The following is a 15,978-nucleotide window of genomic DNA, read 5'->3' on the forward strand; positions in this document are numbered from 1 at the left end:
TATGGATCATGATTTAACCTATTCATGTTAGCAGGGCAGAATTGTGAGCGCCTCCCACAAGCTGAGCACCGAGATGCGATGCAGCCATCCTGCCCAGCGCCGACTACGAGAGGCACCGCGTGAGGCAACAGGGATCGGAGTGAATTTGTGAGTAAGGGAAGCGGGGACGGGGCTGGCTGTAAATCTATTGCTATAGTGTACTGGACGTGTGTAATGTATATGTATACATATATACAGCACACACCTCCACTACACTCCAGCAATAGAGTTACAATTCTCCGCTGCTAACATGAATAGGTTAAACCATGATCCATAGTACATAACATGTAGTTGTACTATGGATCATTTAAAGTCACCTGTCTGACTTTAAAAAGTGGCATCGGGACATCCCTAATATCTATATACAGTATATATTACTGTCTGGAGCTTACCTCTATACTAAGTGCTCCTGACCATTCATAAACTGAGGAGATAGTATCAGTTACTATGTCCACAATCATGAATGAACAGGAAGTGATGTAGAGCACTTCCTGTTCATTCATAACTGGGGACACAGTAAGCATATTATGTCTTCACTTATTTACAAACACAGTCATTAGCTGATATAGATATCTCAGAAGGACGGTCTCAGCAGGTGTGTTTGATAGTTTGCTGATAAACATATCTGATTAATTGATATTCCTAATGTTAGATAATAATTAACACTTATAATTTAAATGTTTGCAATTTACATTTTTGTTTAAAAATAATTTGTTATTTTTCTTCTAATCTATAGAGTGGGAAGACGACCAATAATGTGGATCACAAGTTCATGCCAGTTTTTATTTGGTGTTGCTGTGGCATTTACCTTCAACTATTACAGCTTTGTCATTGTTCGTTTTTTCCTGGCTACGGTGTGTTCATGTTTTATTATATGTTACAATATAGCAAGTTCTACAAGTATAAAACTAGGTAATTGAAGCATTCATATATTAGATGGCATGAGATGTTAAATATTTTTTTTTTTACAGATAGACATACCCTGTATGCAGTGACATCAATGTATATTTCTAGTTGCTAATAATGTTATTCATTTTGCCAGGATAAGGTTGGATATGTTTTTAAAAAAAGATGGGTTTGGCTACCTTTTGAAGTCCCCATGCTAAGCATTGTATATTTTCAGTGCAGATTCTAACATATTATTGCAGTGCTTGCAGTAATTTAATTATGAGTTTTTCCATATTTTGTAATTGTAATAAACACAGAGATTTGTAGATAAGTCACTAGCAGCATTTCTCCACCAGGGATCCATGGAACCCTAGGGTTCCTCCAGATGCTACTAGGGGTTCCTGCACTGGCGGAACTGCCAGGGTTGCAGCAGTCACATGTGCGACCAGGCCCTGGTGGTCCGCAACTTGGGGGGGGGGAGGATGTAGTGGAAAAGAAGAAGAGGGCAAGGCCCTGGTCAAAAATATCCTTTCGCTGCCATCAACGTATGTCATATGTTGCTGGCACTGGGCCCCTTCAAACAGACTCCTTGCAGCTACAGCTGTCATTCCCCGGCTGCAGAAGCAGGGCAATAAGCTATTGGAGCACAATCTGCCCTCCAATACCTTCTTTGGTGTGGAAAGGTGACACTAGGGGTCTAATTGACTCCTTATATCACCTTAAAGAGAACCTGTCACTTCCAATGTGCTTGGAAGCAGCCTTATGTAATACAACAAAGTGGGGGGAAAAAGTTTTTAAAAGATAAAATGAAATAGAATACATGTAAAAATAACAAAAAATTGTTAAGTCCCCAGCCCCCGTCAACACGCAAATATTAACATAAACACACGTCGGGTGTGCCTACGTACGAAAATGATGATCGTGCTAATTCTAGGGCCAGTAATCATGGATATCTCTAAACTCATGACCTGTACGTGCTTTAAAGCATCGCATATGGAAAATTTGGGGTACTGTACTTTGTCGTTGTTTCACAAACACATGCAATTTTTAACCTTGACATTGTGGGTGATCTATGTACTCACCGTAACCTCATCTTTTATATTTTCTCAAAAGATTATATTGTGTTTTTGGGCACTAAAGTTAACTTAATTGTATTTTTTACATACATTTTTGATAAAGAGTTGCGCTAATATCGTGTGTCCTAAATTTTTTTAACATTTTGGGGGTTTTAAGTAATTTTCAAGGCCTTCTTTCCACTGACCACCAACATAGGGGGCATTGTTTCCACTGCCACCAATTAAAGGAGAATTCTGTCCACAGACCACCAGTGTAATGGGGCTCTTCTCAACTGACCACCAATGTAAGCAGGGTTTCTGCAATGATCACTAATGTAACGGAGCACTTTAATGACTACCAAGCACAACAGTGACCATCAGTGTAAGATGGCACTTCCGCTTGCCATCAATGTGAGGAAGCACTACCATTTCCATGCCTGTATTTCTTTTCTGGCCATTATTAATATATTTGTTTAATTTCATTATTATTACTGAAATGTATATAGGACGCTGTATATAGGACGCTGTATATAGGACGCTGTACATAGACTAGCAGCTATGCTGTGCATTAAGATTATTGCTATTGTTGGTGTTGCCTCCTTTTTAACCTATTTCTAAAACCTGTCACATGGTTGAGACCAAATTATATGCTTTATAAGACTTTGAATGATGGCATCTTGCATTGTTATAGTGAATGCTTCATATACCACTATGGAGAATGAAAAGCTATATCACACACCCTCTAGTACAGTGGTTCTCAACTTGTGTAAAGTCGGGACCTTCATTTGTCCTTGGTCATTAAGTTGTGACCCAAGTCGCACTGCCAATGAAACGCATATCATTGGGGTACCGCGCGTTCCGGTGTGAGTGTACGTACTGTGGGTGGGAGGTGCATTTGGGGTACCATTCAAATGAATGCATGGTAGGTGCAATTGCGTAGTACAGTTTAGCGCACTGTACTAGTGTGAACGGGCCCTCAAAAACACTGACATGCATACTCAGACACAATCTCACACACTTACAGACATTTTCATGCATACTCCAAAAAATGTTTATTTAAAATGTATTTTATTTTTTTTAAGATCCACCCAGTATCCCTCGGGAGTGGATACTCAGCCTGGGGTCCAGTGTGTGCTGCAGTGCTATGACGCAGCTCAATCCATACATGCATTGCTTCTACAGCTCCCTTGCGCACACTATAGAGGTGCTGGGAGCCAGAATGTGATGTCACTCTAGTTCAGGGAACTGTAAGCAATGCCCTTATGGATAGAGCTCCCTCATAGCTCCAGCCTATCTCACCTCAAGCTGACAATCGGTGCTGGGCAGCATATTTTGAATGGCTGCTTAGCGTAAGAACTGACAGTGCTGCGCTAGAGGGAGGCTGAGGAGCCCCTCGCCTAGAAAAGTGAAAGGCGTGCGGCGACCCACTGAACATTGGGTCGGGACCCACTTTTGGGTCACGACCCACCAGTTGAGAACCAAGGCTCTAGTGGGTCCTCCATATGCTTCTCATGTATTGAAGGTAGAGGTAAATCTTCCTGCCGGGGTCCTTAAGATCTGCAAAGAACTGATGGGGAAACAAATGATGCCCCTCCATTTAAAATACCATAAAATAATAAGAAAAACTATTTTGGTTCAAAATCATTACAATGTTAAGTATTATCAAAATTAACACTGTAAATAGTTAATCTAAAATACTAAATTCTTTCTCCTTCTTTCCAGGTATCCAGTGGCTACCTTGTAGTAGTATTTGTATATGTGACAGAATACATAGGGATCAAAGCCCGCACTTGGGCGTCTATGCACATTCATGCCTTCTTTGCCGTAGGAGTTATGTTTGTTTCTTTGGTGGGTTATCTAGTGCGAACTTGGTGGATATATCAAATCATTCTTTCTGTCACCACCCTACCCTTTCTCCTATGCTGCTGGATGCTTCCTGAGACTCCCTTCTGGCTGCACTCCCAGGGTAAACACAGAGAGGTAGAAAATATAATTGCCACAATGGAAAAGTGGAACAGAGTGAAAAGTCCCTGCAAACTCTCTGAACTGTGTCCTGTGGAGGAAACCAACCGTACTAATGCTGAAGATGTCCATGTGTCCAAAAATCATAATGTGGTTGACTTGTTTCACAACTGGAAGTTTGCAAGAAGGACCATTTCTGTTTGGCTCATCTGGTTTACTGGTAGTTTGGGATACTACGTATTTGCCCTAAACTCTGTCAGTCTGGGAGGAAATGAATACTTGAATCTTTTTCTTTCAGGTACGAGAATTACCGCTTATTCGGGACGGCTTATACTCGAGTATATACGGTATATGTTTTTTGTACTGCATGCCAACTTAATCTTTAACATTTAAATACTAGAGCTACTAAAGTATGTAAACCCTAACAATGAATTTATCTTATTTGATCCCTTTTGGTCTGGTAAACTCAAAGTCGTTTGTTATATCTGTTTGATACGTGTTGATTGTGCTAGAAATCTGGAGCTGTCCTTTGAACACTGCCTGTGTTATCTTAAGGCATCCTTCCAGGCCTTATCTTACATTACAGAACCATAAGGAAAAGATGAGGGATTCAGTAGTTTAAAAACAGACAACTGTTGAGGTTTGTTTGTATAGACAAGTGATGGCTAACCTTTTAGAATGTTTTTGAGTGCCCAAACTGCAAAGCAAAATCAATTTATTTATCTCAAAGTGCCAACACTGAAAATTAGTTTGGTATTGTGTTTTAGTTTGGGCACTGGGGTTTCAAAAAGTTCAGCATCACTGCCTTAAGCAAAATAAGGAAACACACATATTCAAACATTTATACATTCACAGATACAAACACATATAACCACACAGATACAATCAGAGGTGGCTCTGGACTTTGTGAGGCCTTAGGCGAACCTCAAAGATGAGGCCCCCACTTACACCCATAATTTTAAAAAATGCAAACAATAATTAAAAATGAACTGCAATGGTAGAGGGAGATTGACGTCAAGCATAGGGGCCCCCCCCCCCTTTCAGGTGGCTGCCTTACGCTAGCATTGGCCCTGGTCCAATGTTACCCCTTAGGTTAACTGATTAGCGTTGCCACCTTTTCTTCACGTGAAACCCAAACACTCTAGCGCCAATTTTTTTTCTTGGAGAATATGCAGGATAGAGCAAGGAGAGACAGCCAGGAGAGAGATAGAGAAAGTGAGAGAGAGAGAGAGATAGAGAGAGAGAGGAGAGACAGCCAAGAAAGACAGAGGAGAGACAGCCAAGAAAGAGAGAGAGAAGAGACAGCCAAGAGAGAGAGAGGAGAGGCAGCCAAGAGAGAGGAGAGACAGCCAAGAAAGAGAGAGGAGAGAAAGCCAAGAAAGACAGAGGAGAGACAGCCAAGAGAGAAAGAGAGGGAGGAGAGACAGCCAAGAGAGAGAGAGAGGGAGGGCGGAGAGACAGCCAAGAGCGAGAGAGGGAGGAGAGACAGCTAAGAGAGAGAGAGGGAGGAGAGACAGCCAAGAGAGAGAGGGAGGAGAGACAGCCGAGAGGGAGAGGAGAGAGAGGGAGGAGAGACAGCCGAGAGGGAAGGAGAGAGACGGAGGAGAGACAGCCAGGAGAGAAGCTGAAAAGAGATAGCCAGGGGAGACATATATGTTTAGGTATAGGTTTCTGTCCTGAACAGCAAAGCAAAAAGTGACTACAAATAAAAAGTTAAAAAACCCACTCAGGTGGGCTGTGCAGAGTCTCAAGTGGGCTGTGGGGGTCTCAGGTGGCCAATGGGGGTCTCAGGTTGGGCTGTGCCGATTCATTCGTTATTATTAATATTAATAATAATTTGTATTTCTTTTATTCTTTAAACTTTTTTTTCCACTTAATTTTATTACTATTACACAGGAGCTAACAAGTACCAGTGTGATAGCATTTGGAGGTGACAGGTTCTCTTTATTGAAACTGTCACCTCCAATATAGGAGTTCTAGCACAGCACTGTGCTGGAACTCATGTGATAGCTGAAATGGGAATGCTCTCCCATCTTAGTGTTTACACAGAGCAGAGCACCGAACAGATGTCCCGCTCTCCACCCTGAAGTGATTGCCATGGTCCCGGGTCCCCAAGAAGAGCTGGGGACCCTTAAAACCACGGTGCTGTGCCAGCAAGGGTTGCAGAGGGGGGGGACAGACCATGGAAGGCTGAGGAGAGGAAGGGGGGAGTCAAGGCCATCTTTAATATTGCTCGGACCCTGGGCAATAATATTTTTTGGCCCATCCCACCCCTACCCGCCATGCCCAGCCCCCTACCGCCCCATGAGATGCCACACGGTCATGCTACGAAGTATATGGCAGTGGCCAGCATTTTTGCCTACACAGGTAAAGTGCATTTTTCTGCCCTCCCTCCCCGCTGTGATGCCCCTAGGCGGCTGCCTACACAGCTTTACGCCAGCGATGTCCCTGCATCTACCATAAATGATGTGATAGAAGGCCAGTCTGATTGTATACAGATTGATTGGATAGTTTAGGTAGATTTTCTCTATTACATAGATTTGATAGATCTAAAGTTGATTGTGCAGAAATTCTATGGTCAGATTGTTACATATATGGTGATTCTAGCATTTATCAAGCTATGTAATATGAGGAGAAACCTAAACAATCCATTCAGATCATATTAAATCAGGCCGGTCCCTGCACTACATAATTGGTGGTACAAATTAGATTTTTATAGAGTATGGTCAGCCTATAGGCGACATCTAGACTAGTAGTGGAGCGCCATGGAAGAGCCAACAACACACATTCATCGAGGGCAATTTATCACAGCTGGAGCAGACAGAATCTGCAGCAGTTGCCCATAGTAACCAATCAGCTTCTCACTTTCAAAACTTAGCTAATGAAACTGAATATAGAAGCTGATTGGTGAAGTCTCAGCTTCAAGTCCCAATCAGTAACATTCCCTGGCCTTCAAATTGTTTGTTTTCACCTCTGCAGTCAAATACCACGTAAAAGTGGTAGGCCAGTGCGCAGAAGTCCCCAAGAGTCAGTAGCTACAGATTGGCACAACAACAGGTGAGAATTGGAATTAAACTTTAAACTTTGCCCCAGGAATATTAATGAACTGTGTGACAGACAGAGCTGGAAGAAAGGGATGACAGGGGGCACAGCCTGGGGACATGGAACACAGCTCCTTGCCAGGACTGTCACCCTCTCTCAGTTACACTCAGTACTCTCTGGCTGTGACATTACCTTGCAGGTCTTCGGCTCTTCTCATCCTCTGCTGAGGAGAAAAACACAGCTCAGGATGGGACACGTTTCTTCAGTGGGCCAGTGGAGGAGGGAGGAGGAGCAGAGCTGAGTGTACCGTTCACCGGCTACACTGTCACCTCTTTAACCCTTTGCTGCAGAGCTCTCCTGCTCAAGGTGAAGCTGCTTTCAACACCTCTGCCCTGCGGTAAAGATAATCCTGAAGCTGCCGTTAGTCCGATGCTTCCCTACCTCATACCGCATGTCTGGCTGAGCCCGGCTCTCTCCCTCCTGCTCTCGGTGCTGCTGCTGGGACTGCTCTGCAGACGCACACAATAAAACCAGGCTGGCGTGGGGATGAAGCGCAGTCCCAGCATGAAGATGTTAGGTGTGGAGAACTGGCGGGGAGCGCTCTGAACCCTCAGGAGAAGTCGAGCTAGGCGGCCGCGAGGCCCCTGTGAACGCGAGGCCTTAGGCGACCGCCTATCTCGCCTAATTAGAGAGCCGCCTCTGCATATAATCATTCATTCATAAACACACACATATCACACACTCATAAAACACACACACAATTGCTGTTATACATAACAAACAACTACAACGTAATGTATTACTACACTATTCTGTTCTGTAAGCAACACCTTGTGTTCACTTAGTTTACCATAAAAGTTCTCTGTAATCAACTGGAGGCAGAATCTAGAGGGCACCTCACAAGTTCAGTGGAAGTCTACTTCCCGCAGCTATACTATAATGTATTGCTGGGATTTGTAGTCCTCTGTAGCTGGTGGCATTCTGTATTGCTGTATAATGTATTGCTGAGATTTGTAGTTCTCTGTAGCTGGTGCCATTCTGCATTGCTGTATAATGTATTGCTGGGATTTGTACTCCTCTATAGCTGGCAGTGCCCCTCCCAAGACTAGGCTCTGGATCCACCCCTGACACACACAGGAAAATTGTATTACCAATCTGATAGGATGAATAACTCTTAAAATTGAGCCTTCACCCAGCCACTAGCGTTCCATATCTAGCAACTAAGACTGGGTGGGACTGTGCTGCCATGGAGCTGTCGGAAAAGGAAAATTGCGGTAAGTATGGTAATACAAGTTTTCCCGACAGCTCCATGTCAGCACACAATTGGGAAATAACTTGCACAATACAAGGGTGGGAATGCAAGTAGTTTAATTAGACATAGAAGAAGCAGCCACGACCGTACGGCCAAATTCAACCGTAGTTAAGGCCTCCGGCTAAACACAGTAGTGACGCATGAATGTATGAATAGAAGATCACGTAGCCGCTTTGCAAATCACTTCGGGAGAAACGCCGCTCATGGCCGCCCAGGAAGTAGAAATGCTTCTAGTAGAATGCGCAGTAGCATGCCCAGGAACTGCCAACCCCTTAGCACCATACGCCAGGGTGATACCTTTCACCATTCTTGTAGAGATAGACCGAATAGAGGCCTTCAGGCCCTTCCTCTGCCCTGCCGGAATCACGAACAGGTGGTCGAGGATCGAAACGAAGCAGTAGCTTCAATGTATGAAGGTAAGGCACTACCCACATCTAGACGAGTTAGTTGATCCGAGTCCCCGTGGCCACAAAAGGGAAGCACAATTTCCTGGTTAATATGGAAGTAAGTGGCGACCTTCGGAACGAATCCAAGCATTAGCACCAGGACCACTCTATCCGCCAAGAAAGTAGTAAAAGGCTCTTTGTACCCCAATGCAGCAATTTCAGACACTCTCCTTGCTGATGAAATGGCTACTAAAAAGGCTGTTTTTAAAGTCAGTCGCCAGGGAGACACATTAGTATTGAACTCTGCCGATGCTAGGTAGTCCAGGACCAAGGGCAAGTCCCACTTGGGAAACAGTCGCTGCCTGGGTGGTCTAACCCTTAAAACAGCACGGAAGAACTTCACGATCAGAGGATTCACCACCCATCTTACTCCAGTGAAGGTGGAAATAGCAGAAACATGGCTTTTCAGAGTACAAAGGCTCAGGCGCATGTCGAGGCCTTTCTGAAGAAAATCCAGCACATGGCACACCCGGGGCAACTCAGGGGCAAATGAATGAAGGGCTGCAAAGTCCATGAATTTCAACAATACCCTGTTATAGGTTCTGTTTCGTGGTCGACTACGGCGGTCAAGAACATCTCGGAAGGAGACAGAGTCATCCAATGGCAGTGTGACATGCCTTGCCAGCCGCATGACAGCTGCATCCACAACGGGCGCTACCTCTAGCTCTTTGAAGTCATCCTTCCTAAATGGGTACAGCTTTGAAAAGCGGTTACGAAAAGCGGTCTTCCGGTCCGCTTGGCTCCACTCTTCAGTGATCATCTCCTTGAGCTCTACCAAAAAAGGAAAACTGAGCGCTTCCTTCCTGATGTGTTTGAAGAATCTGCGTTGATTGTCGGACTCTGCAACGTCATCTTCCCATCGTAACGCCCGTCTGACAGCCTTCACGAATGGCTGAACCAGTGTAAAATCAAAGCCATCTGCCAGATCCACGTCTGACCCTGAGGCTTCACTGCCAGAGGCAGACCCGGGTCCACATCTAGAGGAGTCATCGCAGGATCCGACCGGTGAGTGACCTGGTGAGAGGTGCCAGCCCGAGGCTGAGAGGAGGGCGAGGTACTGGCCGCAAAATCCTGAAGGGACTCCTGAAAGACCTGCCGCATCAGGCAAATGACCTGGAGATTGTCGGCCGACTTGTCCCTAGTAGCGTCTTGAAAACATGCGTCACAGGCAGTTTTACCAGGTAAGGCAGGGTTCTGGCAAGCCCAACATTGATCAGGGCGTGGTTGTGGATGATGCCCTCAGGCAGGGCGTGCCCTACGCTCCATAGAAGGGGAATCATGGCGAACTCTGGCGGTCCTGTGAGAAAGGCGGTCCCTGGAGGGGGATCTGCCTCTAGAAGAAGATGACTGGTGCCGATGAGACCTCGATGGGCTAAAAACATAAAAGAAACAACAGAACACATACCTTAGTTGAAGCGTGGACGAACAAGGCGATCCATGCAAAACAGACGCACAGACAGTCGTTTACCTTCTTTGGTGGCGCTGGTCTGGAATAGGGGTAGGCTTATCATTGGGCATGCTGAATCAGCAAGCTAAAGGAAGGCAAGAGAGAGATATAAGAAAAACCCCAGAACAGGCAAGGAAGTCCTAAGACAACCCCATAAAGACGTCACTGACAGGCAGTGCAGCCTACCTGATGCTGAAAAACAGTCTGCAGGGCGGCCAGGCAGCAACGAGCAAGACGCAGCCAACGAGAGGATGCCATTGCCAGAATGGCGATTTTCTTTTTTTTTTTAAATCGCGCCATCCAAGGCCACTCCCCTCATATGAGGGCCGCGTACCTACTGCGCATGCGCGGCCCAACTTAGAGCGAGGCTTGGAACGCAATATGCGTTCCACCTCCCACCCGCAGACAGAGAAGGAGCGAGACAGCACAGCTCCCCGCCGCATAAGTCCACCAGGACGCAAAGCAAAGCGGACAGAAGGCTAGAAGAGACTACTTACAGGAGGGATAATCCTGACTCAGCCCAAGCCACCATGAACCCAGCTTTACCGGGCAATATAGCCTCAAGACCAGCAGAGAGGCTCCCCCATACACTCCGCAGAGCACTGAGAGGACTGCACCCCAGCACAGAGAAGGGTGGACGGCCAAAGATTTACTCCAGCCAGGTAAGCGACCATCTGCATACCCTATAAAATTCCTAAAGGAGGAAAAAGGAGTAACGCTAGTGGCTGGGTGAAGGCTCAATTTTAAGGGTTATTCATCCTAACAGATTCGGGGGGTGGAGCCTACACCCAATTTTGTGCTGCCATGGAGCTGTCGGGAAAACGGAGACCATGGCGAACAAAAGTATCCACCCTCCAGAAGGAAGGACAGTGTCACCATGAATTCAGAGATGATTTGATGATCTATAGCCCAGTAATACACAAATAAGCTACATTTTTGTTAATAGTTAAGGTACTTAAATGCATTTTTAAGATTTAACTCCTGAGTTAAGTGTCACTTTAAAGAATAAGATATTAAAATAATTTGGAAGCTTCATAACACAGAGTATACTCTGACTTGAGTACATTTTTATTCTTGAATTTTATAGGTGCTGTGGAAATTCCCTCTTACATAGTTTGCTGCCTGGGCATGGACTATCTGGGAAGGAGAAATACATTGGCTCCATTTCTTTTACTCAGCACTGTCATCTGTGTTGTGATTATGCTCATACCTGAGGTATATCCAAATCATGTCCAATTATACATGTGACTATTACATTGTGAATGCAAAAGGCAATAAAAATTATGAAATGGTGGCAAGCAAACAATATAGCACTTTAGAGGATTCTGTAGTTAAAATTGATGTTGAAAATGAGTGTACCTGCAAAGAATACATATAATACACACCTTTCCCACTACACGCTTTGTTGATCTCTACTGTAATGGACAAAAGCCAGCTAAACAATCCTCAGAAACCAACGCTTCCAGGAGTGTTGTATTCCATGATCCCCTGTTGTACACTGGGGTTCAAACTGCTGGCTCCTAAATTAAAATGAAAAAATATTATTTTTGCTTGCCCATGATTGGGTGATGGAAGTCAGCAGATTTTCACCTTTCATTAAGCTAAGGGGAAACCTGTCGTGCAAAGTGCAAATTCCCTTGCAAAGTAAACATCCTATTTGCCTTTAGTAGATTAACCCAACAGAGTCATAGGAGCCTCTCCAACATGTCTCTAATTGATTCTTCTGCTACGTTTACCTCCCCCTTGTGTCCAGACAAGGAAAAGAAAAGTACATGTGAAAGTTTTGTGTTCTGTGAACTGCTCCCCCCACTGTTTCACCTATAAATACTAATGGTAAATACAAAACAACCAGATATCCACATGACTTGCAAGATCCTAATTCAGTCTATTCAGGGTCTTTGGTAGGAAATACAGTTATACAATTAGATTTGTTTACACAGACCGGTTGAGAATATATATATATTTGATACTATGATATCTATGATATGATATGATAAAGCGCTGCACAAACTGTTGGCGCTATATAAATCCTATGTAATAATAATAAAATGAATAATACTAGACTCAGGTTATTCATTTATGTTTTACAGGGACATAATACTGTTACCATCATTATGAGTATGGCTGGGAAGTTTGCCATTGGTACTGCTTTTGGCCTTATATACCTATACACGGCTGAACTATATCCAACAGTTGTGAGGTGAGTTACAATAAACTACACAATTATGTATATTTATTTCAGATTAAAAGAAATCTACTGAGTTAAAACCCAACTCTGTGCATGCTAGGCCCCCCATTCTCCCTCCTCCCCACTGGAGTATTACCATAGCAAAAAGAGCTACATACTTACCTTTTTTCCAGCTGTCATCACAGGTCTTTTTCTCCCTTTTCTTCCTCTGGGGATGGGCATTCCTTCTGTGGGTTTTGTGTGTGGGGGGTGAATTCTTGAAGCCATGGGCTTACAGGAAGTGGGTTAAAGGAGAACTATGGGGTTAAGGCTTTTCCCCATAGTTCTCCTTAGGGTAACGGGAGGACACAAACTAGCGTCCTCCCGTCACCCTAGGCTCAGTATACCGCGAGCTGTAGCTCGCGGTATACTGAGACGCCGCATCTGAAGTGGATCCCGACAATTGTGCCGGGATCCGCCCAGCTGCGTGACTTACAGCTGGCTCTGCCTATCTAGAGGCAGACCCAGCTGTACCCGCCCCCTACCCCGTCCGTTCCGCCAGTCAGCGCTGGCGGATCGGAGCGGGGAGGGGGGAATCCAGCCCCTCCCCTGTCACAGCAGAGAGCCGTGACAGGATCGAGAGGTGAGCGAACGCCGGTATGTGTTCGCTCACCTCCCGCTCTACTGAGCCGACCTGTGACAGTCTCATTGTCACAGGTCGGCTAGAACTATGAGGTGAGTGAAAAACACTCACCTCATAGTTCTGCTTTAAATAATACTGGGCATCATTAATTCTGGAAGAGGAAGAGCAGCTGGAACCTGGAGTGGTGAGTCTGCAGGTGACAGCACCTGAGATCGGGTGAATATAGCAGTCTGAGCTGCTTTTTGTTTTCAGGGGCTGTAATGCTAAACAAATGTTTTCAGCTATTTGTTTGTCTAATTCTTGTAGTAAGACTAAGGAAACTGACCCAGCAGTATTTTCTGTTAATGTACTTTTGTTATTAGGGATGCACCGATACTGATACTAGTATTGGTGCCGATACAGAGTATTTGTGCGAGTACTCTTACTCATCCAAATGCTCCTGATACTGGAACTTCCAGTATCAGGAAGCCAGGCGGTGAGTCATTACACCCATACAGTATATCTCATTGTGAGAAAGCTAGTTTCTCACAATAGAAGATACTGTCCCATTTCCAGAAAACATTTTTTTCTGTTTATCTGAACAATGGCATTTGTTTAAGCAAGACGAACTGTCTCTTGAAATGCTCTTTGAAAGTGTAAATCTACCTTACGTGTGTGTGTGTAATAATCATAAGGGCATTTACACAAGTTATTTACACAAATAATATATTTTGCCCCTTGATACTTTAGGTCCCTGGCTGTTGGCAGTGGAAGCATGATGTGTCGACTGGGTAGCGTGGTTGCCCCATTCTGTGTGTACCTGAAGGATGTTTGGATTTTTATGCCACAGGTACTTTTATTTCCCAAAATAAATTAATTCTTGATTCCTTAAATATAGAGTGTCTTGTAGACATGATTAGCTTTCTACTCACAAGCAGTAAAGGTGCCCATACACCTTACGACCATCGCAAGACTTTTGTCTTGCGATGGTTGTAAGCTTATTAAAAGCTTGTACGATCTGCCCATCTTGGACAGGCAGATCATACTTGCGATCATCGAAAGCCCGCCCCGCTGAGGGGCGAGCTTCCGATGACCGCAATGAGGGGCGGGCTTCCGATCACTGCAAACGGGCAGTGTGCGCGTGTGCACACCGGCCCGTTCGGCAGTTGTCGAACAAGCAGGCCACTAACCCGCCGAGAATCGTACGATTCTCGGCGGGTTTTCAAGCCTGCTTGTTCGACGGAAGACGTGCGAACCGTACAGTAGAAACGGTCGCACGCCTTCCATACACTGTACGATTATCGTACGATCGCGGGATTTCCCGTGATTCTCGTACGAGAATCGTGCAGTGTATGGGCACAGGCTGAAGGTACAGAAATCCTGCAGTTAATTTTCATAAGAATTCTCGTTAAGAGTTTTATTTCCTCAACAGACACTGCCAAATGTTTATATTAATAATTGGGGGCAGTTCATTTCCAGAACTTCATGCTAACAACTTTAGTATATACAGCTGCAATACATACATGAATGGTAATTCTGTTCAATCAATCTTGTGATTCACACACTACAACCATATTGAAAAGCCTGACAAGGTGGACATTTGTGCTACCTGGTTAAGCTCTAGAGCTTCCTATCCCCCCCTTTAGCCTGCTTAGCATTATTCCACTGTTGGTTCATTGTCTCCTATGCAGGCATAGGGAGTAGCAAAGTTTAAACAAATATATATTTACACACATACATACACGCACACGCACACACACACACACACACACACACACACACACACACACACACACACACTTTGATAACAGCTGCTTTTGATGCTGGAACACCTTTCTTGCACAATAATGATCCAGACATTAACATAAAATCCATCAATAATATATCTTCCATGTCATTTTTATTTTTATATTGTCTGAAATGGCTCCTTTGAATTAGGTACTATCAATTAAGCTTTTGTACTTTTCAAATGAATCCTCCCACCATTGCTTGTTCAAAAGAAAAATTTAATTATATTCTTCGTGCAATATAAAAAGGTCCTTCCTTCTAAGCTGATTTCAAGATAAATGGGAAGTGCACCTAAATGGCCACGTGAGTTGTAATGTTTTAACACCTACACATCAGATGTGAATGAATTTGATTTGAATTAATTGGTTTGCAAAGTGCTTTGTATCCACTAGATATATACTAGTGCATATAAAACATAATTAAACCACGCTGCTATGAAAAGAGCAAAAAGTGAGATATATTTGCCATTTATATATTTAATATTTGTTTTGTGAAAGTTTACTTTTTTGTTTTTCTTTTCAGCTACTAGTTGGAATCATGGCATTAATAACTGGAATATTAACCCTTATGCTCCCAGAAACACTTGGGAAGCCACTCATGAACACAATGGAGGAAGCTGGAAAAATAGAAAAAAAGACAGAAAGTAAAAGAAAATCATTAATAGAAGCCAATGGGGTTGCCATGGAAAAGCTAGATTCCGCTACAATAGGTGCCCCTAATGCTTAGACTCAAAAGCAATACATCATGTAATATTCATTTATAAAGCGAAGCAAGGAAGAGAATTCCCTAAAGTTCATATTGTATGATTTCGTTAAGATCAGTGTACATCATTTAAAGTGACACTAAAGGAGTTAGATCTTAAAAATGGGTTCAAGTACCTTAACTATTAGCGGAGTATTTGCACTTTCCCAGTTGAATTTGGGAAAATTGAATTACCGTCCTTCAATCTATTTCCCTCCCTCCCTTGCTACACTTACCTTTGGATGAACGCTCCTTCCCCTTCACTGGTGCCAGTGTACTACCTGTACTCTGTATTGTCATGTAGCACAGCCAAGCACTCTGTATTTTTAATTTCCCTCGCAAATGGTAAGCATTAATTGGTCAGCACAGTCACCAGCTACATTTTTGTTAAAGGGCAATTCCATTTTTCCAAGTGAATTTGGGAAAAATGGAATTACCCCCTCCAATCTGCCCCCCATTCCCCCTCCCC

At 44.0% G+C, this 15,978-nt stretch overlaps 1 protein-coding gene across 1 annotated transcript in view; it reads left to right on the forward strand.

Moving 5' to 3' along the window:
- Positions 1–15,535, forward strand: part of SLC22A16 (solute carrier family 22 member 16) — a 55,508-nt gene extending 39,973 nt beyond the window's left edge. Inside the window, exons 3-8 of the mRNA XM_018560275.1 lie at positions 776–893; positions 3,705–4,242; positions 11,279–11,406; positions 12,282–12,391; positions 13,731–13,830; positions 15,291–15,535. Of these exons, the coding sequence (XP_018415777.1) occupies positions 776–893; positions 3,705–4,242; positions 11,279–11,406; positions 12,282–12,391; positions 13,731–13,830; positions 15,291–15,494 (1,198 nt within the window). The 3' untranslated portion in view covers positions 15,495–15,535. The remainder of the gene's footprint in view (positions 1–775; positions 894–3,704; positions 4,243–11,278; positions 11,407–12,281; positions 12,392–13,730; positions 13,831–15,290) is intronic.
- Positions 15,536–15,978: the final 443 nt, after the last annotated feature.

This window comes from Nanorana parkeri, unplaced genomic scaffold (genome assembly GCF_000935625.1).
Source record: "Nanorana parkeri isolate BGI_ZX_2015 unplaced genomic scaffold, ASM93562v1 scaffold445, whole genome shotgun sequence".
Lineage (NCBI taxonomy): Eukaryota > Metazoa > Chordata > Amphibia > Anura > Dicroglossidae > Nanorana > Nanorana parkeri.